The 27,550-nt window shown below is 32.6% G+C and overlaps 4 protein-coding genes across 6 annotated transcripts; 1 reads left to right on the top strand and 3 right to left on the bottom strand.

Annotated features, from left to right (window-relative positions):
- Nucleotides 1–1,690: 1,690 nt before the first annotated feature.
- LOC140874854 (uncharacterized) lies at nucleotides 1,691–4,893 on the bottom strand. 3 transcript variants are annotated; one of them, XM_073278304.1, is made up of 5 exons: nucleotides 4,532–4,893; nucleotides 4,096–4,313; nucleotides 2,512–2,616; nucleotides 2,153–2,284; nucleotides 1,691–2,075 (listed from the first exon to the last, which is right to left on the bottom strand). In XM_073278304.1, exons 1-5 carry the CDS (start codon nucleotides 4,845–4,847, stop codon nucleotides 1,962–1,964), a joined length of 885 nt encoding a protein of 294 aa, XP_073134405.1. In that variant the 5' UTR covers nucleotides 4,848–4,893; the 3' UTR covers nucleotides 1,691–1,961. The 3 variants fall into 3 exon arrangements, with proteins under 3 accessions (XP_073134405.1, XP_073134404.1, XP_073134406.1); XM_073278303.1 differs by having other exon boundaries at nucleotides 2,512–2,640; XM_073278305.1 differs by having other exon boundaries at nucleotides 2,512–2,640; nucleotides 4,096–4,296; nucleotides 4,532–4,732.
- Nucleotides 4,894–5,657: 764 nt separating this feature from the next.
- On the top strand, nucleotides 5,658–8,572 carry LOC140876005 (tubby-like protein 8). The gene is made up of 9 exons (XM_073279843.1): nucleotides 5,658–6,239; nucleotides 6,408–6,522; nucleotides 6,634–6,810; nucleotides 7,187–7,239; nucleotides 7,315–7,411; nucleotides 7,784–7,873; nucleotides 7,948–8,046; nucleotides 8,129–8,196; nucleotides 8,286–8,572. The coding sequence occupies exons 1-9, from the start codon at nucleotides 5,773–5,775 to the stop codon at nucleotides 8,359–8,361; spliced, it is 1,242 nt and encodes a 413-aa protein (XP_073135944.1). The 5' UTR covers nucleotides 5,658–5,772; the 3' UTR covers nucleotides 8,362–8,572.
- Nucleotides 8,573–10,358: 1,786 nt separating this feature from the next.
- Nucleotides 10,359–14,571, bottom strand: LOC140875492 (AP2-like ethylene-responsive transcription factor At1g79700). The gene is made up of 8 exons (XM_073279186.1): nucleotides 14,180–14,571; nucleotides 13,981–14,063; nucleotides 13,816–13,824; nucleotides 13,493–13,581; nucleotides 13,311–13,384; nucleotides 12,991–13,041; nucleotides 12,160–12,236; nucleotides 10,359–11,095 (listed from the first exon to the last, which is right to left on the bottom strand). The coding sequence occupies exons 1-8, from the start codon at nucleotides 14,326–14,328 to the stop codon at nucleotides 10,560–10,562; spliced, it is 1,068 nt and encodes a 355-aa protein (XP_073135287.1). The 5' UTR covers nucleotides 14,329–14,571; the 3' UTR covers nucleotides 10,359–10,559.
- A 4,953-nt stretch (nucleotides 14,572–19,524) lies between these two features.
- Nucleotides 19,525–22,857, bottom strand: LOC140875002 (proteasome subunit beta type-4). Its single transcript, XM_073278513.1, has 7 exons — nucleotides 22,730–22,857; nucleotides 22,567–22,631; nucleotides 22,024–22,100; nucleotides 21,057–21,186; nucleotides 20,793–20,952; nucleotides 20,518–20,703; nucleotides 19,525–19,870 (listed from the first exon to the last, which is right to left on the bottom strand). Exons 1-7 carry the CDS (start codon nucleotides 22,739–22,741, stop codon nucleotides 19,757–19,759), a joined length of 744 nt encoding a protein of 247 aa, XP_073134614.1. The 5' UTR covers nucleotides 22,742–22,857; the 3' UTR covers nucleotides 19,525–19,756.
- Between the last annotated feature and the right edge of the window lie 4,693 nt (nucleotides 22,858–27,550).

The following is a 27,550-nucleotide window of genomic DNA, read 5'->3' on the forward strand; positions in this document are numbered from 1 at the left end:
TTAAGCTCACTTAAACGAGCTTTTTAGAACACTGCTAAAAAGTAATTGAAGAATACCTTTTTAAAAATATTTAAAAACAACAATAATTGGTCTTTTGTGAGACAATCTCGCGGATTTTTATCGGTGAGACGGATCAACTCTGCTCATATTTATAATAAAAATAATATATTTTATAAATGACTTAAATAAAAAATTCGTCTCATAGGAGTTTTTGTGTGACAATTAATTACAAGAATATGAAATGATCGTTTCAAATATATTTTTTAATAACTCAACGTAATATACTTTTTGATCCTATCTATATTTCTATACTATATATGATAATACATAATTCTCTTAAAATAACCATGGATAGACAAGAAAGCTACTCTTTTTATATTTTTCAATAAATTTATTATTTAGCACTTATAACTATCATCTTTTAATTTTATTTTTTCAATTTAAAATATAAAAAATTTTAATTTATTTTTAAATATAACACTAATTATTCTTGCGTGCGTGAATTATGAAATTAAATATAATTATAGGGATACGATACGCGTCCACCAACTAAATATCGCAAAAAAATAACTATTATTTCCAATTAGTAACTGAATGAAAGCGTTAATTTACACTTATATAGTTATATTATATTAATTATTAAATATCATTGCAAGTCAAAGCCTACAAAACAAATAAGATTTATTCGGGGGTGGTTATAACTGGAATGTTAAATCGCCCAGTATAGTGTTCTTTTTATTAAAAAAAATGTTATTTTGAAACATTCAGACCAAAATATTTGATTGTTCAGAAAATATTATGTTGATAACATTTCGTTGTGATGTGTAATTAATCTGATACCAATATTCAAAATTTGGGACAAAATATCGGTTCGAAACCAATTATAACAATCTTCGTCCTTTTACTGAAAAAATAACATTTTTGTTGAAATTTTTATTACAACATGACCCAAAATCATATAAGTAAGTATGAGGTTTTAGATTTGATATTCAATTATAAGAAGCTTTTCAGATCTCACCCGACTCAATATATATATATATATATATATGATAAGACGCTTGAAGTAATTATTACGTATTTTATAATAATATTATAATAATCAGTCAAGAAAAACTATAAAATCTCAATTTACGTAATGATTTTAATCAACAAATAATGCATTCAAGCGCAACAGGACTTTTTTTTTTTTTTTTTTTTTTTGACGGAACAACAGGACTATTGTTAATCACGTATCCGGAATTCTTTACAACAAATGGGTTCAGTCATGAATATTTTTTTTCATAACCACGTTCTTAATTATGACCAGCGAAAGGGGCATATTCTTTACAACACATTTATATTTTATTTTAAAAGTAAAGCGTTTTAGATATTCATTCAAGATATAGTAAAATTACCAAAGTGAATTTAATCTGATGTAACAATATCAAATCAACACGTTTTATATAAGAAGCTTAAATTTAATCAACAGAATAACAGTATAGATAGCTAAACTTTGAATAAAAGTGTGCTAAATGCCGCGTTGACCCAAAGGGCTTAGGCAATAGTTACTTCACATTGGAGGATCTGTTCCATGTTTACTTGTATGGGTGCATCAATGATTCTCGTTTCCGCCACTTAATATTCAATCATTTTAGTACTGTGATGAATACTTTATCAAAGAAAATGGAGCCACTTTTCCGGAACAAAGTAGTACAAGAAGGTTTGTAATATATACGATCGCAAAAATCTGAGGCAAACACAGCTGTTTAAAAACAACAGAAAGAAAAAAAAAAAAAAAAAAAAAAAAAAGAATTTCCAAAAGCACAGCAAGCTGTAAAGGGTGAGGAGGTCCACAGTGCACACACCAACATAGTGAAAAGTACGAGCATCTGATCTGGAATTCAAACTCCATGGTGCTAAATTGTTTGACTATGGAAAGATCAAAATTCTTGTAAATAAACAGTAATTTATAAAGCCAAATTCTACACAATCTTAAGTTCTTGGAGCCATGTGGTATGCAATGGGCACGGATCCTGTTTTCCTTCTGCAATTGCTTTCTCTGAGAGCGAATAAAACCAACCATTCCGCCATTTGAACTGCAAACACAGCATTTACCAATATTTGAGAAGTGTGACAATTTAGTTTCATGAAACGAGATATCCATGTTCTTTACCTCCTTCACTGCAGTGGGGAAGTGTGCAACCGCACGTGAGTAAGCACATAATCTGTCTTCCATTGCTTCTTCAAAGACTAAACCTTTCTCTTCAGCAGCTGTGGCTGCCAACTCAGATATGAGAGCAGACACCTGATGTTGAAAGTTTTAGATTAGCCTAGTTGCTAGCATTTACATACAACATTCTTTCAGACTTTAACAATTTAACCTTCTAAAGTAGCTGATCGTTCGATATATGTTGGCATCAAATGATCCTCATTATAAACAAGAGATGATTTTTAAAATAAAGTGAATGAAATTACCCTGAAAAATTCCGAAGTTTCAAATTATTGTCAGTAAGCTGAAATGGACACATCTACCTCAGAACGATGTTCCTTCTCCACAGCACCAACCGTAGCGCCAGGATGACGGGCTCCAACAAGCATGAAAGCACATATCCAAATAAGCTTCTCAAGCATTTGCTTCTGAAATGCATCTTTGTCAAGCACCTATTGTTTTAAAACAAAATCATCTTTCAAGAAAGTAAACTATTTCAAAGAGAAAATAAAATATTGCAAAAAAAAAAAAAAAAAAAAAAAAAAAGGAAAATGTTAGGTTGATCAGCGAGATGAAAATTCGAACCAAACCATATTTCATCGGTTAAAAATTCAATCCAAACCATGAATAATTTATTACCAAACTAAAAATTTCAGTTTGATATGATTTGATGATCAATTTTAAGTTTCGAGTTTCACAGTAAATTAGTACATGAGTTATTGTCATTTGGAGAAAAAAATAGCAATTGACAATTGATAGAAGTTGTGTTACCTTTTATTTTATTGTGAACTAGAATTATTATAATTAAAATATCATAAAATAAAATCCTTGTGCAAGTTACAGAATTTTGAAACTTATAAAAAAACCTAAATTCTTGTCATTGTGTTTATGTTTATTTGGTCTAAAGTCTGCAATAAATAAATTCACAATGTAATGATACAAACTCACTAACAACAGAACACAAACTAAAAATAAAATAAAATATTTCCATGTTCAAGAAAAATCCCAATATAAAATATTTTTTATGTTAACAGGATCCGGTATCATAAGTCATATCGTTTCGACTTTTTCGGGAAAACCGGTTTTCGGGTATCTAGGCATGTCATTCTTTACCTTTCCGCCCTAAGCCTTCGATCTAAATGCAGGAGTCTCGGTTGTATTCTGTTCTTCAAGAATCGTTTTGATTCGAATTATCGTATTTTAAATGACCGATCGGTCCGGTTTACTTTTTTCACCAAAAGCGAGGGGGCATGAGAGCCCAAGAGAGAGAGGGGCGTAGGGATCTGATATTTCTCTTTTTCTTTGCTTTGGCCTAGGCTTTTATCATGTATCCGCATAGGAGTTGATTACGATTCTATAGGCTTCTGCGCCCAATAAAAGAATTCTCTCTCTTTACTTTACAAACACATAACCAGTTCGGATCGGTTTGGTTTGGTTTGGTTCATTTTATTCAAAACTTGAACCAAACCAATTTATTCGTTTTGGTTTGGTTTTACAGTTTGGTTAGGTTGCGTTCAGTTTTTTTAACACCCCAGGCGAGAGCAACAATTGGCAATATAAGGTGTGAGCATCTATCTGGTGTGCAATAACCAAAACATCTAGCTAAATCTGTTGTGTGGTGACTGGTGCGAGGTAAGTGCTTCCACGGACGGGTGATTTCTGACTTCTGTCGCATTATAAAGACCAAAGAAAAGTACATGGCTTGCCTTAGGATGAAAATGAAAATATTTGAACATAATTCTTCCTCACAACTACAATTTTTGCTCATTCCAAAAGACTATCTTACAGTCATTCATTAGTCATTGTCAAATTGTTCCCTTGAAGAAAGCAAGAATCCAGGTCGCAATATAATCAATTGATCACCGAGTTGATTTAGCGAGAGAAATAGAGCAAAAAGCAGACTTTACCTTGCAAGACAGGCCCCCAGCCTTCAATCTTGCAGCAACTGCGGATGCCCACTTCCCATACGCAGCAGTTAACCCCTCAGGATTGGTGTCGGTTATGCCATCAATGGGAGGTTCACCCAGCTTTGAGACAGCAAAATAGGCCAAAACTTGATCGGCATTACCCAGTCCCTTACTTTCAAACCATGGCTCCATCATTCCATTCTGGAAAAACACCAAATCTGCTATATTTTAAGATTCAGCATCTTTTAAACTTCGAAACACCTAGTTTTGGCGAATAAATACGTGAACTCAAACCATGATTTTGTGGACAAATTTATCGAAGATAGATATTAAAATGTAATGCATTTCAAACTAAAAAATATAAAATATACTATTTCCCATTTAGAAACTTCATTTTAGCAATAATAAACATAAAGTGCACCAGACACAATCATACCGCTCCAGCGCGATTTCGGAGTAGAATCAAGGACGGCTTCGAGATCATCATTCCTTGTACACACTAAAATTGGACCCTTGAAATCAACGGGAACAGATTCCCCTCTCTTAACCAAAACATCTTCTCCGCCACCCATATCTTGAAGAGCTCTGCCCACGCGTCCTCCACCTATTATAATGGCGGGAGCCACCGCTTTCTCGACGGCCATGGTGGCAGAAATGGAAAAGTATGCTGCAGCTGGTGAGACTTTGGAGGTGAAATTCAAGCGGGAGGGACGAAGGGAGGAGCTATAGGCGGAGAGCATGGTGGCGGCCATAGGTGGGGCTCAGAGAGTGAGGAGAAGAAGCCATGAGTCGATGAATAATTTTGATGCTGCACTCGCCAGCCACTCGTTTTCCAGAACCATATCCGACCGGTTCTTTTATAAAAATAAAAACCGGATTCGATTTAGAAAAATTATTATTATTATTTGAGTGTTTCTTTGGGCCTCCCAATGATAATGGATCATGACTTTTTCCTGTTTAAATTTTTTGGCGCTTGCTCTTCTTCCACAGACTAAATGAAGGGGGCCCATACATTTACACAGAGTCAAGACTCGAAATCAAATAATCATTCAATACTGCTGGTCATTTACATTTTTCTCCTCTCTTATACACAACTCCTTCCCCAAGTAGAAACTTTTATTAGAATCTTAAAAGTCTTTTGTAGTCGATGAACTTATACCTAGATTTCAATTTAGCATATGAGTGATACCCCAACAATATATAATTAATTACGTCTATGTGTAAAAATACTTATCGTTGAATACATGATGGTTTGAGTATTACACATATGCTAGAATTTCATCTAATGATGTAAAGGTCCAAGTGTGAAACGAAACTTGCAGCTCGAAACCAAAAAGAAAAAGAAAGATAAGATCTAATGATGTAAAGGTCCAAGTGTAAAACGAAACTTGCAACTGGAAACAAAAAAAAAAAAAAAAATAAGAAACCAAAACACTGGCTGCAACTTTTGTCAAGCTGAAATAAATTACCCCATTCTTGCATAGTTCCAAGTACAGATTTCACAACACACAACCTAAAACACTTCCTTGTTCAAAATTTCAAATTCAAATAGCCGTTGGTTTCATCTGTAGCACCAAAAAAGGCACACTAGTACATAAATATATGATTACCACGCAAACCAGATCTTCCTCCAAGATTCACAATCTCTACTTCCTTCAAAATCCCATCTTTTGAACCATGGCTTGTTGCAAAGAAACCACGATTTCTCGCCAATCTTCGTGCGGCTCTTCCCTGTATCGGAACCCCCTTATCGAAAGGAAACATGGCCGTAGCTCCAGCGAAGGCGAGTGGAACGGCGTCTCACTTGCTGTGAGAATGCGCCGTAATTCAGCTTTTGTTAATGATGATGATAAGGAGAATTCGGTACCAAATATTAGACATGAGAAAATTAATGGGAAAGAAAACATGGTTATTGAAAATGGGAAAAAAGACAGTAGTTTCTTGAGAGAGTCTTCAAATAGGAAAGAGAATTTGTTGAAGCCATCTTCTTTGCAGCTGTGCATGAAGAGGCAAGAGCCCGATTCCAACATTGGATTGAAGATTTGGGATAATTTTGGTTCAGATAACACGGATTCGGTCAATGTTTGGGACCATTCTGATTCGGAAGCTGCACCGGTTTCTTCATGGTCGACTTTGCCGAATAGGTTGGTACTACTCAGATGAATTTTATTCAATATTTTGGCTTAAATTAATGACACTAAGGGGAAGAAAACAAGTTTTGTTTTTTTAAGAAGGATCATAATCTTTGGATAATACTGGCTTTGGATTTAATCAATGGAGGTGGCTGAGTTCTTGGTGATTGTGCTTTGCAGGTCCTTGTTGTGTAGGCCTTTGCCGGTTGATGTAGGGAGATGCACGTGTATTATAGTGAAAGAAAGGTCGCCCGATGGATTCGACGGAGGCTCATTGTACACACTTTATACAAACGTAAGACCAATTTCAAGTTTGTGGAATTGGTTTTTGCCTTGATGTAAATATCACATGAAAAATTTGGCTTGATGCTCAAGACTTGTAAATGTTGCTTGTGTCACATGATAGGAGGGTCAGGGGCGACAAAATCGCAAACTTGCGGTGGCTCATCACAGGAGATGCAAAGGAAGATCAGAGTTCACAATATCTCAAAATCCAAGGGCCAAAAATGTTGGCTTAGATGACAACTTAATTGGCATTGTAACTGCTAACATAATGGGATCAAAATACCATATATGGGATCAGGTAAGCATAGAGGATCCTTTATTTAGCTATATGCATGCTTCACGCCCATATGGGTGCATATGACTGATATGAATACACTTTATTCAATATGTTCTTTTATATTTGAGCTTGAGAAGCTTAAAGAAGCATTTTTTATGTACTCATACAATGATCTGATCAAGTCATAGAATTAGAATTAGAAAGTGAAATTGATTCCCATGTTCAAGCCACAATGAGCCTTGTGATAAATTGACTTAGTCAATTTAAAGTTGTCTTGAGTTTTGAAAATTTTGAATGTAAACTAAGCAGATTATTGCCAAAGACTCATGAGTTAGCTTCATCTGCATGAGTAAAATCATTTTATATTCTTTTAACATTATTTTTCGGTACGTAACAGGGGCAAAGCCAGAATATGTCGAATAGAAACCCCAAATTATTGGCTGCTGTAAAGTAAGTTGGATTTTTAGAATCATTTTACAGGTTTTCCATGATGATGTTATGAAAGCACGACTTTGGATTTTGCAGATTTGTGCCTACTATATCTACCTGGACTGGAAGTTACCGAAGCATGAAGGCATGGATTCCAAAGCACTTCTCTATGCAGCTGAAGAATACTAATCAGGTAAGCTTGATGCACGATTCATTTTCACTGGTTGGGCTCCTAGTTTTGAGGAAAATAAATAGGAGAATTGTCAATAGAAATCAAAAAGCTTTTTTTATGCAATACATAAGAATATATATTTCGAGGAAAATTGAGAAGGAAAGAAGGGGACGGCTTCCCCTGTCATATATTTCTTGTCGTGCAGCCAGAAGATTTGGATATGGCTGATGCTCACCATCAGTTTTCAGCAGTTGTTGTAGATTGTTAGTTTCTAAGTATCTAAGTTGGTTTGAGAAAATTTGAAGATCATCGATATAGTTAATCAATAGTTTCATTGATCTTTTCGAAGAAATGTGAGTCCATAATTATATCGAGTAGCTTTTCATGTGTTAGGTACAACATATTAATGGATTACCCACAGAATGGGAGGCGAACAAAGATAAAGTTCATCAGCTGTTCTCAAAAGTTCCTCGTTACAATAAGGTGTGTATAGCGAATTTCGTCTGAGCACACTTCATTCTCTTACCAAACTTAAGATACTCCATTATTTCGCTTAGATCTCAAAGCAATACGAGCTGGATTTCAGAGACAGAGGAGGAAAGGCGGCAGGTCTTAAAATTCGAAGTTCGATGAAGAACTTCCAGTTAACTTTGGAGGTAATCATTCATCACAAATTTTGTTTTGAGCAACCGAAATTTTCGAAGAGACTGATCAATATCGTATTGTGCTTAACATTAGAGGAATGGAAAGCAAACAATCCTTCAACTTGGAAGAGTGGCAAAGTCTAAATATGAAATGGATTATAGGTAGGTGATCAAATACAAATGTCATCTACTCTGGTGTTATTTTCTGTGATCGATCAATTACTGAGAATCAGGAAAAATTTATATTGCAGATATCCATTAACTGGATACCAAGCCTTCTGCATATGCTTGGCTTCCATTGATTCAAAGCTCTGCTGCACCGTATGATTGAATCAAAATTCTAATCTAAGGATCAAACATGACATATATATAAAGAAAACAAAAACAAAAAGAATGGTCATGTCATGTTTGATCCTTTCATTCGAATTTTGATTCATCGAGAAAAGTGGGTGTTTACAGCCAGCCTACTGGGTCTCAAACTCGAGACCTGTCATGCATGAGCTTGTTTTGAAGCTAAAGAACCATGAATATTTGACAATTTTTGGGGCATTGCCGTGTATTATTATGGAAGTTCAGTTTAGAATGTTCTTATGTTTATTCGGCAGCTTCTCGTCTCGTGTTAAAACTGTTTACATTTAATAGTTTGTCTTCAAACTCAGGTTTTAAAAAAATTAGTAAAATATTTTTTTTTTTAATTTGATCATAAAATTTATAGACAAATTGAATATGGTTGGCAGAGCCAGGAACTTTTAATCTAGTGGGAAAAAATGCATTTCAATATTATACATGCATATAAACATAAAAAAAACAAATATATGGTGCATTAGATTATTAGGAAAAAAAAACTAAAATATATTAGAATCATGAATGTAAAAGGAGTAAAAAAAAATAATTTTAAACGATTTGACCGGAACATCAACACAAACAAAAACGATGTCAGTAAAAAAAAATAATTTTAAACGATTTGACCGGAACATCAACACAAACAAAAACGATGTCAGTAAAAAAAAATAATTTTAAACGATTTGACCGGAACATCAACACAAACAAAAACGATGTCTAATCATAACGGTATAAGGAAATTAACAAAGAAACATATAATCAATAAAATAAACAGGAAATGCAAAAGGGCTGAAATTAATTTACATAATTTAAAAAGTAAAATATTGATATTAAATTATATGAAGTTTTAAAAAATGAATACGTAATCATGAAATTTCATTTGTATTTAGTTTTCATAATATTTCATGCGTTATTGAGGCTTGGACATTAATACAAGAAATGGGCTGGGCTCTTAGAAAACAATTTGGACAAACAATCTGGCGGGTAGATGCCAATTTTAGGCCACGAGGAAGTTGGTTCCAGGAATATGAGAAGGAAAACGTTACAAGCGTTATAAATTGAGTTACAAAATATATTTGAAATTATAAATTTATTGTTATATTTTATTTGGAAATAAAATCATTTAAAAGTGTATTTTGGATATTTTTGTAATTTCGTATATACATAAGCTAATGTGTAATCTTATTTGCATGTGGAGGAGGATCCATATGGAAAAACTAAACAGAAAACTGCAAGTTATTTTATATAACTCTCATTTTTTAATACTCCCGTAAAATAATAGTGATACACTGTAATATGAACACGTTAGAAATTGAATTAACAAATAAAATATGAATACAGTACTGATGAGTATGCCAACATTGCTAGGAACAACTGTTTTGCAAGTTCCAAGGACATGGCCTTTTTTTGCAATTTTTTAAAAATAAATTTTTTTTAAATGATATAAAAAAAATGGAAATATCTTACCATATATGAACACATAAGATAATATTTTTTGCAATGCATTATCGGCTTGTTTTCTCAGATAATAAATGTACGTATTGTCTTTGTAAATATTTGATTTTTTCTGCAAATTTTAAATGTCGGGTAAAACAAATGCTCGAATAAGGACACGATTACAAAAGTAACAATCATATCATATCACAAAAATCTTGTACAATTAAAGTTATATTTTCACTATTTTTCCATTAATTCTCAGGGCATTAAATATTTTTTGTGTTAGATTTTCATGAAAGCAACTTTTTTAACAAATCAAATATCACAATAAATTGGTAGAACAAAGTCACAAACAATTCCGACACATGCATTGCATTATCAACAACCGTTACCTTAAAAACTAAAGAATATTGTACCATGGAAAAACCAATCACGTTATATAACAAAGATTGCCCAAAATAGAACTTCAATCAAATTCCTTTGAAAGAAAACCATCTATTAATAATGAAATGTGATGGAGAAATAAACATGATATCTACACATTGATTAATTAATTATCAAATAGAGGGGGGAAAACTCTCATTTCTAGTAGATCGAAGCATACATTACTATTCAAAACCTAGCTCTTTTGCATGTATGCTCCAAGTGTCAATCTGCCTTAGAATATTGTTGGCTTCAAAAAAAAGAATCAGTTCAACTTAGTCACTTATAATTAAGTTATATATAAGAAATAATAATGTCACTTTTTATTGCTGATCATCAAGCTCGTACATTGGCAACGCAAAGGAATCATAGTCCCCGAAAATAATGTCATGCTCCTCAGTGAACCTGCCCGAGTCTTGAAAATCGAACGAGGTTTGTATGTCATCAGGGAAGCAACTTCTCGGCTGGACTTCGCGTTCAGAGAGGCTCAAAGGGCTGTCACAGCTCGCCGTTTGCTCCAACATTTCTTTGAACTTGGAGGATTGTTGCAATATTCCTAGGGCCGACGTCATGGCAGTGGTACTGGAGGAGCCACCGAGCTGATACGGTGGCGTTTCGGTGGTGGTCTCAGCCGAGCTCGAGCTTTGGTCGTGGTAGTTGAGGTAGTCCAATCCTGGTTCTTGACTAGGGTTGTGGACCTTGTTGATGTCAACTTTGTCATTAGGGTTTGAATTAGTGTCGTTTGCGATAGGTTGCGACAAGTTGATATAACGACTTAGGTCGAAATTAGTGACAGCATTGAGCCCTCGATATTCTATTGCCGCCATGTCGTATGCAGTGGCAGCTTCTTCTTGTGTAGCTGTGCACAAAAATCAAAATATAATTAAGAACCAAAATGGAAATATTATCCAAGGGTGATTTTGGAAACTCGGTTGCTTTAAATCCATAAATATGTATAATAAATTCAAGAATTCAAATTGCATGAAAAATTTGGTTGGCAAGTGTTGAAAGTTTAATTATATTGCATGTACAGTAGCAGATCTAGCAAGCTGTTGAGGGTTGGTGATCTACACAATATAATTAGCCAACCATATATGTTTGCTTTCAGCTTACTAACTATTTGCCATTATGTTCTTTGACCCTATATGCCTTTCATTTTCCCTATAATATTTATATAATATCTTAACTATATATTATTCCGTATTAGATGATCATCTGCTACTATAACCTAATGCTTGTTGTTAACATGTGTTAACGTTGGTTCAATATTTGATTAGTTACTCCCCAAAAACTATAATAACTAATAGAAATATACAAATTTCAGTATAAGTCCGATATATCTTTTTCAAAAAAATTTATAAGTCGTTTTTCTGACATGTGCAACGTGTGTATGACTAAAATCAGAAAATGTACTAATGAAATTGAAATTTGATAATATAGAAGATTAAACCGGAAAAAATATTTTTTAAGAAAATAAAAGTAGATAAAAGAAATGCATTAATTGGAGTATAAATATAAAGCTTTTAAAGTAAAAGATAATAGAAACTAACATAAATGCACCCAATTGTCATGATTAAGAGTACCAAAAATTATTCGAAAGACTCTTCTCATCTAACGACATGTGGCACATGTATTGAAGCTTGTTTAATGCAATTTAAGAGTCATTTTATTGTTAGCGATTGGGATATTGTTTATGTTTGGTTGTTAGTTTGTAGGTAAAACAACAAAGATTTTGGTTTATTCTTCAGGAAGTATTCTTAGCAGTGTATTTTTTTTTATTAGGGTTACATATCTGTGGATGGTCCTTTTCAAGTTCATCAGATCCATGATTTAATATAATAATGATAATGAAATAATAAATTTAAAAGCTAGCTCGAGCATTATAACTAAGCAAATATATAGTATATTTATATTATGGCGTACCATATGTCCCAAGGTAAAGATATTTGTTGCCGAAGACTCTTCCTATGCGAGCTTCCCATCTTCCATTGTGATGATGTCTAAGCAAAAATAAAAAATAAAATAAAATTTAATGCTCGAAAATCTTGAAACCATGGAACACATCGTAGCAATTACGCCTACTATTTTCCCATATCTAGAGCCAATTTTTAGTCATAATTGTCATTAGTAGGGATGGACAAGAAATCGATCGGGTACTGCAGATTTTGTAGGGTAATTTGCATTCACCTCCCCTACATTTTTTGCTTTTGACATTCACGTACCACCTCGTTTCCATGCTATAATTTTTACACTTGATAAGAGAGGTGAGTGTCAAATGCATATAGTGTAGGGGATGTGAATACAAATGACGCAGATTTTATATACACAAGAGATTGCCTCTAAACTAGACATTTATCATTCAAAATTTAGAGATTAATATCATAAAGTTGGCAATAATCGGCAAAAAATTTGAACCTTTGATGCGTGGGATCGTTAAATGCAATAAAATAAAAGGTCCGGCTTGGTAATAAGTGCTGTGAATTCAAATTTTGGTATAGGACCCTATTGTATTTATGAAACACATCAAATTATTTTAGTTGGGAGCTAGATTGTGAACTTTTTCAAAGCCATTAATTATTTCCTTCTATGTGAGTCTTTGTCATATGTTTTGTCACGAATTGGGACATTCAGAAAAGATAAAAAAGGAGAGAAGTAGAAAATATTTGTGGAGGGTAAAAACGTTAAAAAAAATAAGAAAACAATATAATTTTTTGAATGAGATTAAATGAATTTCAATATATATAGACTACGTACCTTGCCACTCCTCTATACTTGGACACGCCTCTAGAAAACCCACTGCTTTTCCTGCCATTGAAGTTCATGAAAAAAAATTTCAAGATTCGTTGATCAGTAATTGATAACCTAAAATTTAACAAGAATTTTGACCAAAATGAAATATTTGAATTTTAATATAAAATCTAATTAAAAATAAGGGCGAGGAATTAAGGGGCCCGGCAAAAATTAATTTTTAATGATTTCACATAAAATCGGATTTATTAATTTATTTGACTCTTGCAACGAGTAGTATAACTTAATTGGGCACACAATACATATTGGTTCTGATTATTTTGTACCTTCTCAATGAACCAATATATTCTTCCTTTGATTGGCCTCCCATTTCCTTGAACTCTTGTAGATAAGTGGAAAGCTACAATCATAAAAATAACTCAAGCTTATTAAATAAATCGTTAAATTGTAACGAATTCGATCGATAATTATCGATAAAATATCAAAATTGTTTGGAGTTAGAAATTACTGGAAAATTGAGGATGGTGTCTTGTCCCCAATACTTCAATGCAGCCAAGTCATATGCATGTGCAGCTGCTTCTTCGTCATCGTAGGCCCCTAAAAACACAATTTTAAAATCATAATATGAGATAAGATCCAGTGAAAAAAGCCAAATCGTGATCAAATCAACAAGCTTTTTCATCACTAAAAAAAAAAGTGTTTTTTTTAATTCCCATTTGTTTTAAATTTGTAAAGAAGGATTCTTTTTTAATTTTTTATTATTATTATTTGGCTTTTTGTTTGAATATATAATTAAAAGTTAAATGATGAAATTATGGTCAATATACTTACCAAGATACACTGCATTTTTGTAGGATCCCATCAACCACCATTGAAAAACCAATGCAAATTAACCAACAAAGAGCAAAAATGGTAAATCACATTAGCTAGTGATGCCATATTTTTTATTTATTATGAATAAAAATAAAAAAAATTAAATTAAATTGAATTACATACCTTGCCTCCCTTTCTTGTTCTGTGATTCGTTCCAGCAATTCTTATCCCACAAATGAGCTTCATATCGACCCGTCCACCGGTGTCTGAAATATTATTTCACCATCAATAATATATATATATATATTTTTTAATCATGAAATTAAACTCAGTAATAAATCTGACAAATCCAACATGCATATATAATTAATGAATTAATTACCTGGTGACCCCTCGATAAACAGAGCTACGTTGCTGAGGAGACTCTCTGGGAACACTTTTACGTGTCCGTTTGGCCTTTGGAGAAGCCTTATTACTACTCTTGGCAGCAGTACTGTTTTTATTAAGGTTTTGCTTTGAGGTTTTCGCCATGAAAGAGTAGTACTTCAGTGGAGGGGAAAGAATTAAGCCCCTCAAAAATCCACACGTAATTTTAAAAATGCAAGAAAAAAGAAGTGAAAGAAGAAGAAGAATAGAGTACGGGGTTTGATGAGATTTGTTAACCAAAAAAGAAGACTAATTCCTCCAATGAAAATGGAAACAAAGAGGGTTGTTTAATTTAATTTGTAGGCATTTAGCGGCCGTCTGAAAACGGCTGAGTTTTCTTTTCTTGTATGTTTTTGTCTCGATTTGATGTGATGTGGGCTTTTCGGGTTCTTCATTTATATATAATGCTTTTGGCCAATTAACCTTTTTCAGTTGGAGATTTAATTCGTAGCTGCAGTTTCTGCTCAATATCATATTTTAGTCAATCGCATTTTGCCCCCTTATTTCCTAAGCCAAAATATATAGGAGACATTAATTAATTAAACTAACTAGTAATTACTAATTATCCATGTGATCAAGAATGAGTTGGTAAACCCACAAATTATACTCAAATCGAGTGATTTTATATTTTTTTTCTTTAGGGTTGTGGTTTTTCTTTTTTTTACTATTCTTTGGGATCGAATCAATAATGTTACTCCGTTATTGAGAAAGATTTATGTCACTGTTGTTGGTGTATTAATTTGTGTCGGTTGGCTAAATAATCTGGGAGCTCTTTATATAAACAAGGGCAATCCTCACCTCTTGATCTAGCTTTTGAGGTGAGTTAGGTCCAAGTCAATTCTTAACAACTGCATGCGATAGAATATCAATTCGAAATTAGAATTGAGAAAGTTATAATTTATAAAGAGTTGGGATTCGCATAGTTAATTAAAACCAAATAATCTTGAAATTTGAAATTATACACATCTCGTTGTCATCAAAAGTCCATTTATAGGTGGGACAATTTGGGTAGTTACTGAGTGGCGCTGACATTGATTCATGATAAATGATATTACTACATGAAAGCTTTTGGCAGCCTAGCAAGATCTATTCATATATTTTATACTTTATTTATCATTATAATTTATATCTCATGTAAGTTTTGAATCGCGTACGTGTTTATCGATCATATTTACGAACTGAAATATTTGGCTAACCATAGGATAATTTATATATCAGAAGGTGGGATTTTTTAATCCTATTGAGAGAGTTTTATGGGATTTTTTTTTACATTTAAATGTGAAACTAGAACACATACTTATATGATTCTCAAAGAAAATGTGGATGATCGGATTCCAATCTTAATTATAGGAACCGATTTCATTTTTTTGACAAAGTTCCTTTTCAATTATAAGCTATTTTGACCGGTTCGCTGGATACATACATTAATAACTAACAGATACGACCTGGTTTAATGGAATCATTTTGGAAAATATATTTTTATTCGTCCACATTAAATTAAAATAAATAAATACGTTTTTGGAAATTCTATTTGTTGGACGTATAATTAAATTAAATTGTTTTAATTTTGAAATTTAATTTGATTGGATACCAAAATAAACCAGATAAATAATTTAATATATATTTTATTGTTGCATCTGTAATGGAGACAATTTAATCGGACAAGATTAACCATTTCATATTTCAGCCAATATTAAAATATAAAATCTATGTTACATATAATACTGTTGAGCCCACAACACTAATTGATATTATCTGACCATATGCTTAACTATAAAACTCTTAGAACAATTTTTTAATTAATAAATTAAAACAATACAGTCGGCTTGATGCAAAACTAATTAATATTCAAAAATGACATGCATGCTCAGGTAACATTGTAATGGGGTTATAATACTATTTAGAGTTAATTGCTTACATTAAATCTTTCTCTTGATGACATTATCATCAAGAAATTAAATGAGAGGTTTAGAATTCAATAGAAGAAGAAGGCCGCCAGAAGAATTTCGAAGTACTGCCACTTGTGAAACTATTATAAGTTGAGATTAAATATCTGGTAATTAAGATACTCATACAATGACGTCATATAGTGAAAATATAAATCCTAGGCGCTTTGAAACGATATATAGCGCCTTGTCTTTTTCCCTTCTCCAAGATTTTGAGAACCCAGCTAGGTAGTGTTATCCCTAGCTAGTTAATTATCAACAAGTATAGTACTTGTCCATATCAACTAGAATACGGTGATTTTTGGGAGTTGTAAAATATATGTCGTTAAATATTAAGTTTTTGATAGTTGTATATATGAATTTAAACAATTAATCTTCTCGATCGTCTTAGCTAGATTTTCGGGTGGAGTTTCAATGTTAACGACATATATACGATGATGAGCATTAATAATTTTTCTCCCTTTTTAAGTTTTATATTTGATATCTTAGTAAAATAATATCGTTGCTCCAAATTTACATGTATTTGTGTGTGTTTTTTTTTTTTTTGGTAAAGGGCATGTATTAATTAGTATTTAGTACATTACATATACTACTTGATTTATTTAAAAAAAACTATAAATCATTTTTTATTAAAATTTATTTGATTGGAGAGAATATTAGAGGGTGTTTGAATTTTTGACGTCAAGTCCAGCCACGCCGCCCACGCGCAGTGACCTAGCCGATCGCGTAGTAATTGCAGAGAACATATTACATACGTGTAGAAAATACGTGTATATATATATATATATATAATAAAATTAAAAAAAAATATGAAAAAATATGGAGAAAAAAAAAACTACACCGTTCAGTCAAATTATTTTCCTACGAAAACGGCCAGATTGGTTAAAATTATACTTATTTAGTTTGTTTAATTAGCATCCACAAAACAAATGAAGTTGACCGCGTTGGTAGAAGAATTCAAACTTCAGAAAGGAAGAAGGAAGTTGAATCTTATATGGTCTTACAATCAACGTGCATACAGGTCGTGTATAATTTTCCCTATCATGCATTAGTTATTTGAAAATTGCCTGGTATGGTTTATCAATATTTTATTTTATATAAATTATTATTGCCCTAGACTATAAAAAGACACCAACTATATATATGATATATCTATTCAAATTCGTATATGAAATTATGAATAATGATCTCTAATTAAAAGTCGTGGGGATTATTTAATTATATGACGAATGTACATTTTCCGATAGACCGTGTGTTAAAAAAGAATGATAAAAATAACAACGTTCAATTCAAACCATTGCACAATTATTTCCTTTGAAAACGAACACAACCATTAAATCAAAGTCTATATATAATTGAGCCAAGCGATCTTGCATATTACGATTTACGCATACACACAATGGAGGCCTTGAAGAAGATTTTGCTCTTATTTTTAATATTTCTTGCTTATTCAAGAGTTGAAGGGAGATCGTTCATCTTCCCAGGTATGCAATATATTAATATAAGGTTATTTTATGTGTCAACTAATGTATTAAATTAAGAGTAATTGCTTGGTTTTATCCCGGATTCTAAAGAAGTTTAGTTCAAATTTCAAGCTTTTCAAGTCGCGTAAAAAAAATAAACAATTGTATAATCGAGTTTAAGCATTAAGTGTGGCTTAAGCATGCAAGATTTTTAGAACTTTGATTCTAGCGCATAGCTAGGTAGCCACATACCCAAAAAAATTAAAATATTTATATTATGGGGAGTGGAATTCATTTTAATCCCTATGCCATTTATATAAAAAAAAATTCCGGGAAAAAAAAAGGTAGAGAAGGAGAAGGTTGATATGTAGTGCCTACTGATCCCATGATCTCCAAATTCCACTCGTTCGAATTGATCTTAAATTTGAGTTAATTTTAAAAGTTTTTGCAATTTTAACCATCCCTTCATAGGTTTCTTTTTCTTTTTTTTTTTTTTACTTAATGAAAGTTTGTATAATTTCTCAACACCACGAACTCCCCACAAACGATCATAATCGTTATATTATTAGTACTATATAAATTTTTTTTATGTAAGCTATGTGATTGTTATAATATGAATTCGAATTATATTGTATTGCTTAAATATTAAATAAATAATGCAGATTATGTCCTCGTGGCCAATAGTATTGCAAGGATGCCGGATCCATCGCCAGTCGCCACCGCCGCCATACTTAAGCATCGCGCCAACCCCGTAAAGGAGTGTTTTGTGTGGGCTTTGTGAATTTGCATTTCAATTTATTATGGATTCAATAATAAATTTAAAATGTATAGATTTCAAATCTTGGAATTTATTAATCTTTTTTTGAGCTTTTGAACTTCAGTCTTAAACTTTGTATTTACGATGGATGTGGCATTTCAAGTATTGACTAATGGAGCATTTGATTCACGAAGTGACGAAATTTAAAGATTCCAGTAAATAAAAATTTGAAAGAGATTATTTTTGTTGAACAATAGTTTAACAAATGGGATTTAAATCTACTATATGGTTTTGTAAATTTTAGAAAATTGAGTTGAGCACATTTATATTGAAAATAGAATATTTAAATCAGTTGAAGCTTTCCATCAAAACCGGACCTAAAACCCTCGGATAAAAATTCTGGTATCTTAATGGGGATTCTATCAATAGATCAAGAGATTGTCTTAATCTAAGCGTGCCATACACATGAAGCGATATATTTAGATCAACATTTTCACTATATCTTAATATAATCCAACTATTTTAATATAATATCCTCAAAATAAAAATATACAAGACTCATGATCGACTGAATATATTATATTAATATATATGATCATGCAACTCCAGATATAGCATAAAATCAACGGAAACATCGAACTATACACTCTAAAATTTTCTTTGCAGTCCTCCATAATTCATTGAACTTGTTAATTTTTACATCAATATATTTATATACGCTCTTATCGTACCCAAATCTGAGCGTAAAACACACATTTCCCTGGTTGATAACATTAAAAACAATTTTTTTATGCTAACTCACAAATACTGTCATCAATGGATGAAAATATCCCTGAAGCGTTGTCTCATTTAATGTTACAACTCCAATGTTATGCATATCGTGAATCTGAAGAAGTTCATAGGATGTAAAATAGAATCGTTGGCTTTCCATAAGTCATGAAAGAGCACCAATTCTAGAATAAAATAAAGTAAAATTTGGTTTTACACACACAAACCATATTATGATAAGGAACCCGCTACTGCACCAACAGTATATAAGAAATAAAGAGGTTGCTTTAGAAGGGCAACAGTGTCCAAAAAATGGAAAACAAAATAACTTTTTTTTTTGAAACCGGAAAACAAAATAACTTGTGCCTGAGTTTATGAAGCATGATTTAAGGGATTGGAATGAATGATTCTTTGGTTTAAACATTGCACAACATAGATGCCACATTCAGGTAGCTGATACGAATTAGTTGCAGAGCAAGGCTCGAAACTAAAACAAACATACAAAATTACATGTTTAAAATGTATCCAGCCAAATTTGAACCAAATAAAACTGAAAAACACTTAGCAAATGCAAACACAGTTCATGACTTGATCATATCCTACCATGAACCCTCGGCACCGACAGTTGGATTCTGGAAAGCAGAGAAATTCCAATAAGTCTTCAACGAATATGGGGGAAAAGTTGTAACTCCTTCCTCTGTGATCTTTAATATCTGTGGAGTAATATCAATTGTCACTGAAAGTATAGTGGCTAAAATCTCGAACAACCAAAAAAGTGTAATCCATGCATTCCAATCCAGCAATAGTTAATGTGGGGATAGATTCAGCTATTTGGGACTGGATGACCATTATACATACAGTAAATAAAAGGACAACAGGTATGCACAAAATAACCGACAACTCTTTCCATTGAAATGAAATTTGCTCAGAATATATAGATTAGCATACACATCAGGGCACTACAAAATATGGGTTCTTCTATGATCCACCGGGTGAATTTCACCCGGTGGATCTGGGCCATTCATTGGCCCGGCCCCACACACAGATTGTGTGGGGCCCGGGCCAATGAATGGTGGATGCTGCACCGGGTGAATGGCCCACAAAATATAGACCTCCAGTCCTCCACAAGTATTTATCATGCAAGATCCACATATGATTGCGCAAGTTAGACAAACCATCTACAAAATTCTGATAAATAACACGATCTCGACAATAGTACTTGGTGCTTCATTTCAAGCAACAAGTACTAGCCCCCAGAAAGAAAAAAATAAAGGAAGGTCAAGACTTGAGAGAGTATCAAAATATATTAAATAACTAATTTAAGTAGTTTCTGGAATATTTCACGCCAGATAAATCGAACCTGAATCTTGTTAACAGCTGATCGGTCACGATACAGTAGCACACGCATACATTTCTCCAGTAACTTTACGCCCTCTTCGAAAGTCAAATTCTCGTGCCATTCATCACGCAAAAGAGGGCGTGCTAGGTGATTACCAAATCCAGTAGCAACATGGTTGTCCTCATAATGTACACCTATCATACTGACCTGAATGCATTCAAAAGATAATGAACCTGTGTGCTCGACATGACAAAAAGAAAAACTACCGTTAAAAATATCAAAAAAAGAAAAACTACCGTTCCAAGATACTTCTGCCCGTTTTTAACACCGCCAAGCACAAGCGAATTCCACAATGGATTGAACTTATTACGGCGATTGTACATAACTCTGGTTAGATAATTATGCACCTCTTTAGGGCCCAAGGAGTTCCCATCATCCCACATGTTATCATACAAGCTGCATTTGCAGATCAAGCAAAAGAAAGAGTTAATTAATGTACCTTAACACACTAATAATTGTCTTGGAAAAAATCAGCCACGTGAAATATCATACAGACTTACATAAGCTCGTCAAGATAGCGCATTATCTCCTGAAAATCGCTGATCTCACCACTAGCTCCTATAATAGAATGTTTCCCAACTGGCTTCAATCGCTCCACGCCTTTGTACCGGAGTGTAGATCCGTAGGAACCTATTGATGAAGGTGTTAGGAGCCTAGCATAACTAAATCATAATAGAAATGAATACGAGGCATCAATGTGTTAAAAAATCATGCATTCAACAAACTAGCGAAGCTATTTCGAGATCAAAAGGCAATGTCCCCATGAAATCAGTACATAGTGAACACAGCATTTGCAACTAATACTAGTACTAAGAAGTCCATTAGTAATAAATGGCAACTGTCTGAGATCAAAATTTTCAGACACAACGGTGTCCCAGTCAATCAATCCTCACCACCAGGTTAAAGAGAAGTAGCAATCATGCAGAAAACAAATATTAATAACAAATAATAATCCATGCTCATACATTTACAAACAATGCATACCCTTCAACAACAGCTAGCAAGAAAAAATGTCAGTCGCTCAGTCTTAAATCTCGTGTAGGAACACTGCAACCCAAAATGAGGACAGTGGTGAAAAATTGCAACAGTATTAGTTTTCAGAGCAAATATGCAACAGGAGTTCGAATGTTCAATGCAACAGATGGCAGACCTAAAAGAAATACTCAAAGAAGGATAGAACTAGGTTACATGTCAAGTATACATCTACAAAGATACTTGATTGAAGGCTTGAGCCATTGCTCATTTTGACATCCAACATTTAAACCTTAGGCATCTCTCATTCAAGTATTAGAACCCTAGTAAATACTGTAGGGAAGAATTTTAGCTTGGAAATCTCTACAAAAAAAGGCAGACGTAGGTAAAATTAGCACCAAGCTTCACCTAGTAACTCATTAACTACTGCCTACTGGACACATATTTTTTAGATGTTGATAGAATATAAGAAAAGATGCAGATTCAGGATCCAACCTCCCATGTCAGCGGCCAAAAGAATACCATCTTTGTACTTGAGACCAACCACTGAAGTCCCCGTCACATATGGATACCTACGCCAAAAAACCCGATTTAGACACATATATGTGAAAACCGATCACTCTTATTTTATCGTTTACAGTAAAAAAAAATTTAGTAAACAATTAATTTCTGAGCTAAATTCGAGCATATAACTCTATACTCTGGGCCTCTAGCAGCAGAGAGCTAGGATTCCATTTGCTTTTCAAAAGACCTTATCTTGCTATCATTGTATCATCCATAAAATATTAAAGACAACAGACAAGAAAATTTTATACTATATAGTTCAAATTCAAAAACCAAAGAACTAAGATAATAAGAAACTTAATGAATTCCAGAAATTTTTTTACCAAGAACCTTGGGAAAACGAAGTTAAAAACGATAAAAGTTCGACCAAACAGCACTGGCAGCCAAAACCCTAGATTCTTAACCATTAATCAAAATGAACGGATCACAGGCTCAAAAGTAAATCCGATGTATGAAAAGATGCAGAAATCATACAGTGTTCTCTGAGAATCACTTTCTGAACCGACCAAACTGTTCATTGCTGGGGCTGAATCGACCAACTGAAATCATTAAACCCCAAAAAAGAAATCTTTACACGAAATGCAAAATCGCATAAACCGAATTGAACTCATTAATACGGAATACAAAACGAACTCACATGGGTTGCCATGATTTGCGCTGCGATCTTGATGCAATGAACGGAATACAGTATAAAAATGTCGAATTTTAGCTTAGGTTTGTTTATCGCAGTCGATCCTTACTTGAACATCGGGTTTCCCTTCACACAAGAAAACGTTATTGGGCCTCTTTTGGATTTAGGGCTGATTGAACACTTTGGACTGGACCCATTTGGTTGTTATCCGATTCTAGTTCTATTTTCAATATTACCCACGGGGTTCAGAAAGATATCCCATTGGATTTAGGGCTATTGAAGACTGAGATATAAACCGATGATTGTATATTGGGCCCGATCCATAAGATTTGAGCCCAACACTTGTCATTAGCGTGAGAAGTATCGTTATATATATATGTTAACAAAATAGGAGATTAATAATGCAAATTCGAAATAATTAATAATGATAATGGAAAAATATCACATAACGTAAAATGTTTGAAAATGACCAATTTCAAATAAATAATCATTGTGTAATTGGGTATGTAAGGTTGTGTTTAACTTATACGATATCGAAAATGCGTACGTGTATTGACCGTATTTCTTTGAAAAAACATTAACCTAGAAACATGCCTTTATTACAAGGAATAAATTAACAAGAGAGGTACAACTATGCTATCATTAGGTGTGTAATTGTATTCATCCTTTCAAAGCTCGTAACTAACTTTTAATTAAGTTGACCAATTTTCCAGCTATGAGTTGCGTATTATATATATTATATCACATACATTCTGATTCGTTCACATTCGAATATATATATAAATTTTAAAAAAACACCATGTTTATATATCATTTGATAAATAATATTATATGGGATGAATTATTTATGGATTTTAGTATTTTATTTATTATACTGAGCCTACTATACTATTTGTTTGATTTAAAATGTGAATAAATATTGGAGCATGAATATATTAATTACTCCATAACGTGTAAGATATCCTCCATAAATATTAAATTATTTGAAAGTTTCTGCCCAAGCAAGTCGTCTCGAAGCTTCTAGCTGTGTACGTATTTACTGCACATTCGGCTGAATTTCCAGGTCTCGTATGTTAATGTTTACATTTATTTTATATACTCAATTGAAATTCGAACTTCTAGATAATTAATTAAAAGGCTAGCAGATTTTTGTGTACGAATAAAAAACGACAAGTTACGCAAAAGTAAAAATGTACAAAAAAAAAAGGAAATTTAATTTAAATGAAAGTATGCAGTGTTTTCTAATTATGTAGATCTAAAACCCCAAAAAAATATTTTTATTAAAAAGTATGCGACTGTGGGGACTAGGGAGATGGTCAAAATTATCAGGCATTTAGTTATGTACTATGGTATGTATTAGGTTGAAATCTACCATTTTAAATATATACGAGCCATTAATATCATAATAAATTTTTTCCACGCGATTACGAAAAGAAATAAATTGATCGGGCTATACCAAGTCAACACGTTGATCTTGATTAATCTTAAATCTAGAGCAATAAAATATCGAACTGGGAAATTTGATGATTAATAGTTGAGCCTAGGGTGACAACCGTACTGTACCGTATCGAAAATGCATATCGTATACCGTATCGAAAATTACGATATAAAAAATTAAATTTTATATCGATACCGTATCGAAAATTTTGGTATATCGATTTTCGATATACCGAAAATTTTGGTATCTATAACTAGTATATCGATTATATCGAAATTTTACGGTATACCGAGATTTCAGTACATATCATATTATACCGAAAAACAACCTTATATTTTTTAAATTTTACAAATTTATTGTTTAAAAATATTATATTTAAATTTTTATATAATTTTTCGGTATATCGGTATATCGGTATATATCGAAATTTTCAAATTTCTTACTGTTATCATACCGAAATCTTCGATATACCAGAAATTCGATAAATTCGATATTTTTTCGGTACGATAATCTTGGTATACCGAAAATTAGATATTTTTTACACCCTAGTTGAGCCGTAATCCCTATATATTGACCAATGACCATTCATCCGTCGATATATGTGTGTGTATGCAAACTTTTCATGTCTAATGTTTTAAATTAATATATTTTTCTTTAATTTTCTTTTTAAATTTCTAATATTGTATGTATATCGTATAAGATGTGAACTGATCAGAATTCAGATGGATCAAATCGACCGAGTTAATTTAAAATTATTATTCAATATGTTCAACTCTTATATTTTGATTTTATTAAACTAATAGATTGTGAAATATTCATATATTTTTTTAATGAGAAATGAAGATGGATTATTAAAGAAAAAAGTATGCCGATAGAGTTTTAATGGGTTGATTGAGTCATAAAAAGTTGTTATTATATGCATAATAATATTTTATGGTTTCTTTTCTGAGGTGAAAATAGATAATTATAATTAGATCTCAAATCGGAAGCTTAATTCAGATATGTACAGGTCAGCGATGATATTTTATTATTTTTGGGGTTATAAAAGATCTAGATTGCATATTTTTTATGTCCTTATCTCATCATTATTAAAAATGTGTGATATTTTAACGGGAAAAAAAGACATACAAAAACGTATGTTCTAATCCACGGAAGGTGGCTATTGAAGTTTGAACAAGTGAATAACATTTAAAAAAAGGGTCAAACAAGGTGTCATTTCTTGTATCAAACGTACATGACAAGTTTTACTTGTTTTCATTATTGTATTATACTTATATAATCTAAATCTAAACATATTAAAAGAGCACGAATAAAAGGGAAAAAATGTGTTCGTTTTCTCACTGTCTCGGGTGAATTTTTTTTTTTTTTTTTAAGTATATTTTGGAATTACAATCTTGATCTATTTTCTGAGTTTTAAAATAAAATGCGTAAATTGTCTTTGAACTCTAGAGAAAATATATTTAACTTATTTTAATGTGTAATGCTGTTTACTTGGTTGTAATTTACGTGCCTTCATTTTATCTTAATATCTTAATTTCCTCAAACAAAATTAACCCCTGCAGCTGCTTTAAAATATACGGATTTTTAAAATTTCTAATAATTGGGATTTTTTTTATTTTTTGGCTTTTCGTTTTAAAAAATTAAACACGTGCTGAACATGCGAATCAGTGTGTGCAAGTTGTTCTCAATATACAGAACAAAACAATAGGGTAGATAAATCAACACTCCATTTATTTATCATTGATAATAACTTCCTTTCAAAAAAAATCATTGATAATAATTTTGACCATGAAATAATTTCTTCGGTCGTGGTGTTTTTTTGAAACTACGATCCGATCCCCCTCGTTGCAAAAAATGCAGCGCACTACAAAGTTCAAACATGCAACATAATTATGATGATAACTCCGATTCGGTTTAGACGTGTATTTTAAATTTATTTTTGATGTTTTATGAGTTGAAAAAACTTAATTTTTATGTTAATTTGGACGAGAATTTTGCATAATCGTTTTGAAATACTATTTTTCAAAAATATCTTTAATATATTTTTAAAAAACAATTGACTCATTTTTGTGCTCAACAACCTTTAACAATGAGAATTCTCTTCCCAAAACTCGCATATTTCATGGTTTCATGGAATATGCGAGCTCAGGGGGCCACCTATTTGTTTACGTACATATGGTTTATTTTATTTTATTTTTAAAAAAAAAATCACTGTCACGTTTCAAATGTAAAGTTCATTCAGTCATTCTCATTTTTATCTAATTTTTTTTATACCAGTAGTTGTACTATCATAGTTTTGTTTAATGTATTAAATCGATTTTTAAAAAAAATAAATAATTAATTTGATATATAAACTGATGATGGTTTATCAAACCGGGGCCCGATTGTCAGGGTAGTTAAGTGGACCTGACGTGATGGTTGGGCTAATAGGTGTAAAATGTGATTTGTCCCTCTGGGATCAGGATGATCTGCACACAAGGGAAAGGAATGAAAGCACGTTAGTGGGGCGCCAGAAGGTTTTCTGACGGGGCCACTCCGATGCTTAAGTCAGACTTAGAAATAGAGTGGACTTTTAGGAAAAAATGAGTATAGTGCTTTGGAATTTTAGATGAACATACCTCTACAAATGTCTGTGGCCAGGTATTTATAGGCCTTGAAGTGAGAGAGTCACTCCGCATTTCCAGGGTAGTGGCCACGACCTGGATCGTGGGTGCAGGAGTTACCCACGTTTACCTGTGACGCACGATGGAGCCGGAAGGCTCGGGATTATGGCAATCGTGGGGATCATGCCCTTGAGATATGGGCTTTGTCTAAGTCATGAAGATCTGATCTCCCGAAATCCTGAAGCTCCTAGCCTGCTTTAATACAGCCCTGACACCCCTGGCCTTTCATGACCCTGCCACCCCTGGCTTACTAGAATATCATAAACTATTAGTTAAATTTCTAATTGGTACACAAATTTTTATTAATGATTTAGTTGGCATATCTCCATCGGATTCCGATCAATTTGTGTAAAAACAACACTATAATTAGATTATACGTAATAAGTGCAAGAAGAAATAATTACATAAAAGATAACCTTCTATATATAAATATCAGTAGATTTAAAATATTCAACTACAATTAAAAGCAAGAAATAAATCGTTCCCTTTGAAAAGCGGATAAGAACGTCAACGCCGAGCCGCTTATCCTGTATATAATAATATATATATCACCACAAAAAAATACGTTCAAAATCGGACATACACGTAGCCCCAAATCCTACGCGGATACTTGGTCACAAATTCGTAATATTATAATAATAAATAATTTCCATATGATATAATATATGATTCGTGGTAAAAACAAATTTAACCTCGAGAGATTTACGGTGCCACGCAACCCAAAGG

Source organism: Henckelia pumila, chromosome 1 (genome assembly GCF_033568475.1).
Source record: "Henckelia pumila isolate YLH828 chromosome 1, ASM3356847v2, whole genome shotgun sequence".
Classification (NCBI taxonomy): Eukaryota; Viridiplantae; Streptophyta; class Magnoliopsida; order Lamiales; family Gesneriaceae; genus Henckelia; species Henckelia pumila.

What these genes read in the sequence shown, in the direction of transcription:
- LOC140874854 (XM_073278303.1), bottom strand. Translation starts at nt 4,847, where the DNA reads ATGGCCGCCACCATGCTCTCCGCCTATAGCTCCTCCCTTCGTCCCTCC. An exon ending in TCCGAAATCGCGCTGGAGCG is followed by an intron (nt 4,314 to 4,531) that starts GTATGATTGTGT and finishes AAAATATAGCAG; the next exon opens with ATTTGGTGTTTTTCCAGAAT. An exon ending in CTGGGGGCCTGTCTTGCAAG is followed by an intron (nt 2,641 to 4,095) that starts GTAAAGTCTGCT and finishes TTAAAACAATAG; the next exon opens with GTGCTTGACAAAGATGCATT.
- LOC140876005 (XM_073279843.1), top strand. Translation starts at nt 5,773, where the DNA reads ATGGCTTGTTGCAAAGAAACCACGATTTCTCGCCAATCTTCGTGCGGC. An exon ending in TGGTCGACTTTGCCGAATAG is followed by an intron (nt 6,240 to 6,407) that starts GTTGGTACTACT and finishes TGTGCTTTGCAG; the next exon opens with GTCCTTGTTGTGTAGGCCTT. An exon ending in AGCTGAAGAATACTAATCAG is followed by an intron (nt 7,412 to 7,783) that starts GTAAGCTTGATG and finishes TTCATGTGTTAG; the next exon opens with GTACAACATATTAATGGATT.
- LOC140875492 (XM_073279186.1), bottom strand. Translation starts at nt 14,328, where the DNA reads ATGGCGAAAACCTCAAAGCAAAACCTTAATAAAAACAGTACTGCTGCC. An exon ending in ACACCATCCTCAATTTTCCA is followed by an intron (nt 13,385 to 13,492) that starts GTAATTTCTAAC and finishes TTATGATTGTAG; the next exon opens with CTTTCCACTTATCTACAAGA. An exon ending in TATATTGGTTCATTGAGAAG is followed by an intron (nt 13,042 to 13,310) that starts GTACAAAATAAT and finishes CTTCAATGGCAG; the next exon opens with GAAAAGCAGTGGGTTTTCTA.
- LOC140875002 (XM_073278513.1), bottom strand. An exon ending in CGCTATCTTGACGAGCTTAT is followed by an intron (nt 20,953 to 21,056) that starts GTAAGTCTGTAT and finishes CTGCAAATGCAG; the next exon opens with CTTGTATGATAACATGTGGG. An exon ending in CAGCTGTTAACAAGATTCAG is followed by an intron (nt 19,871 to 20,517) that starts GTTCGATTTATC and finishes ATTACTCCACAG; the next exon opens with ATATTAAAGATCACAGAGGA.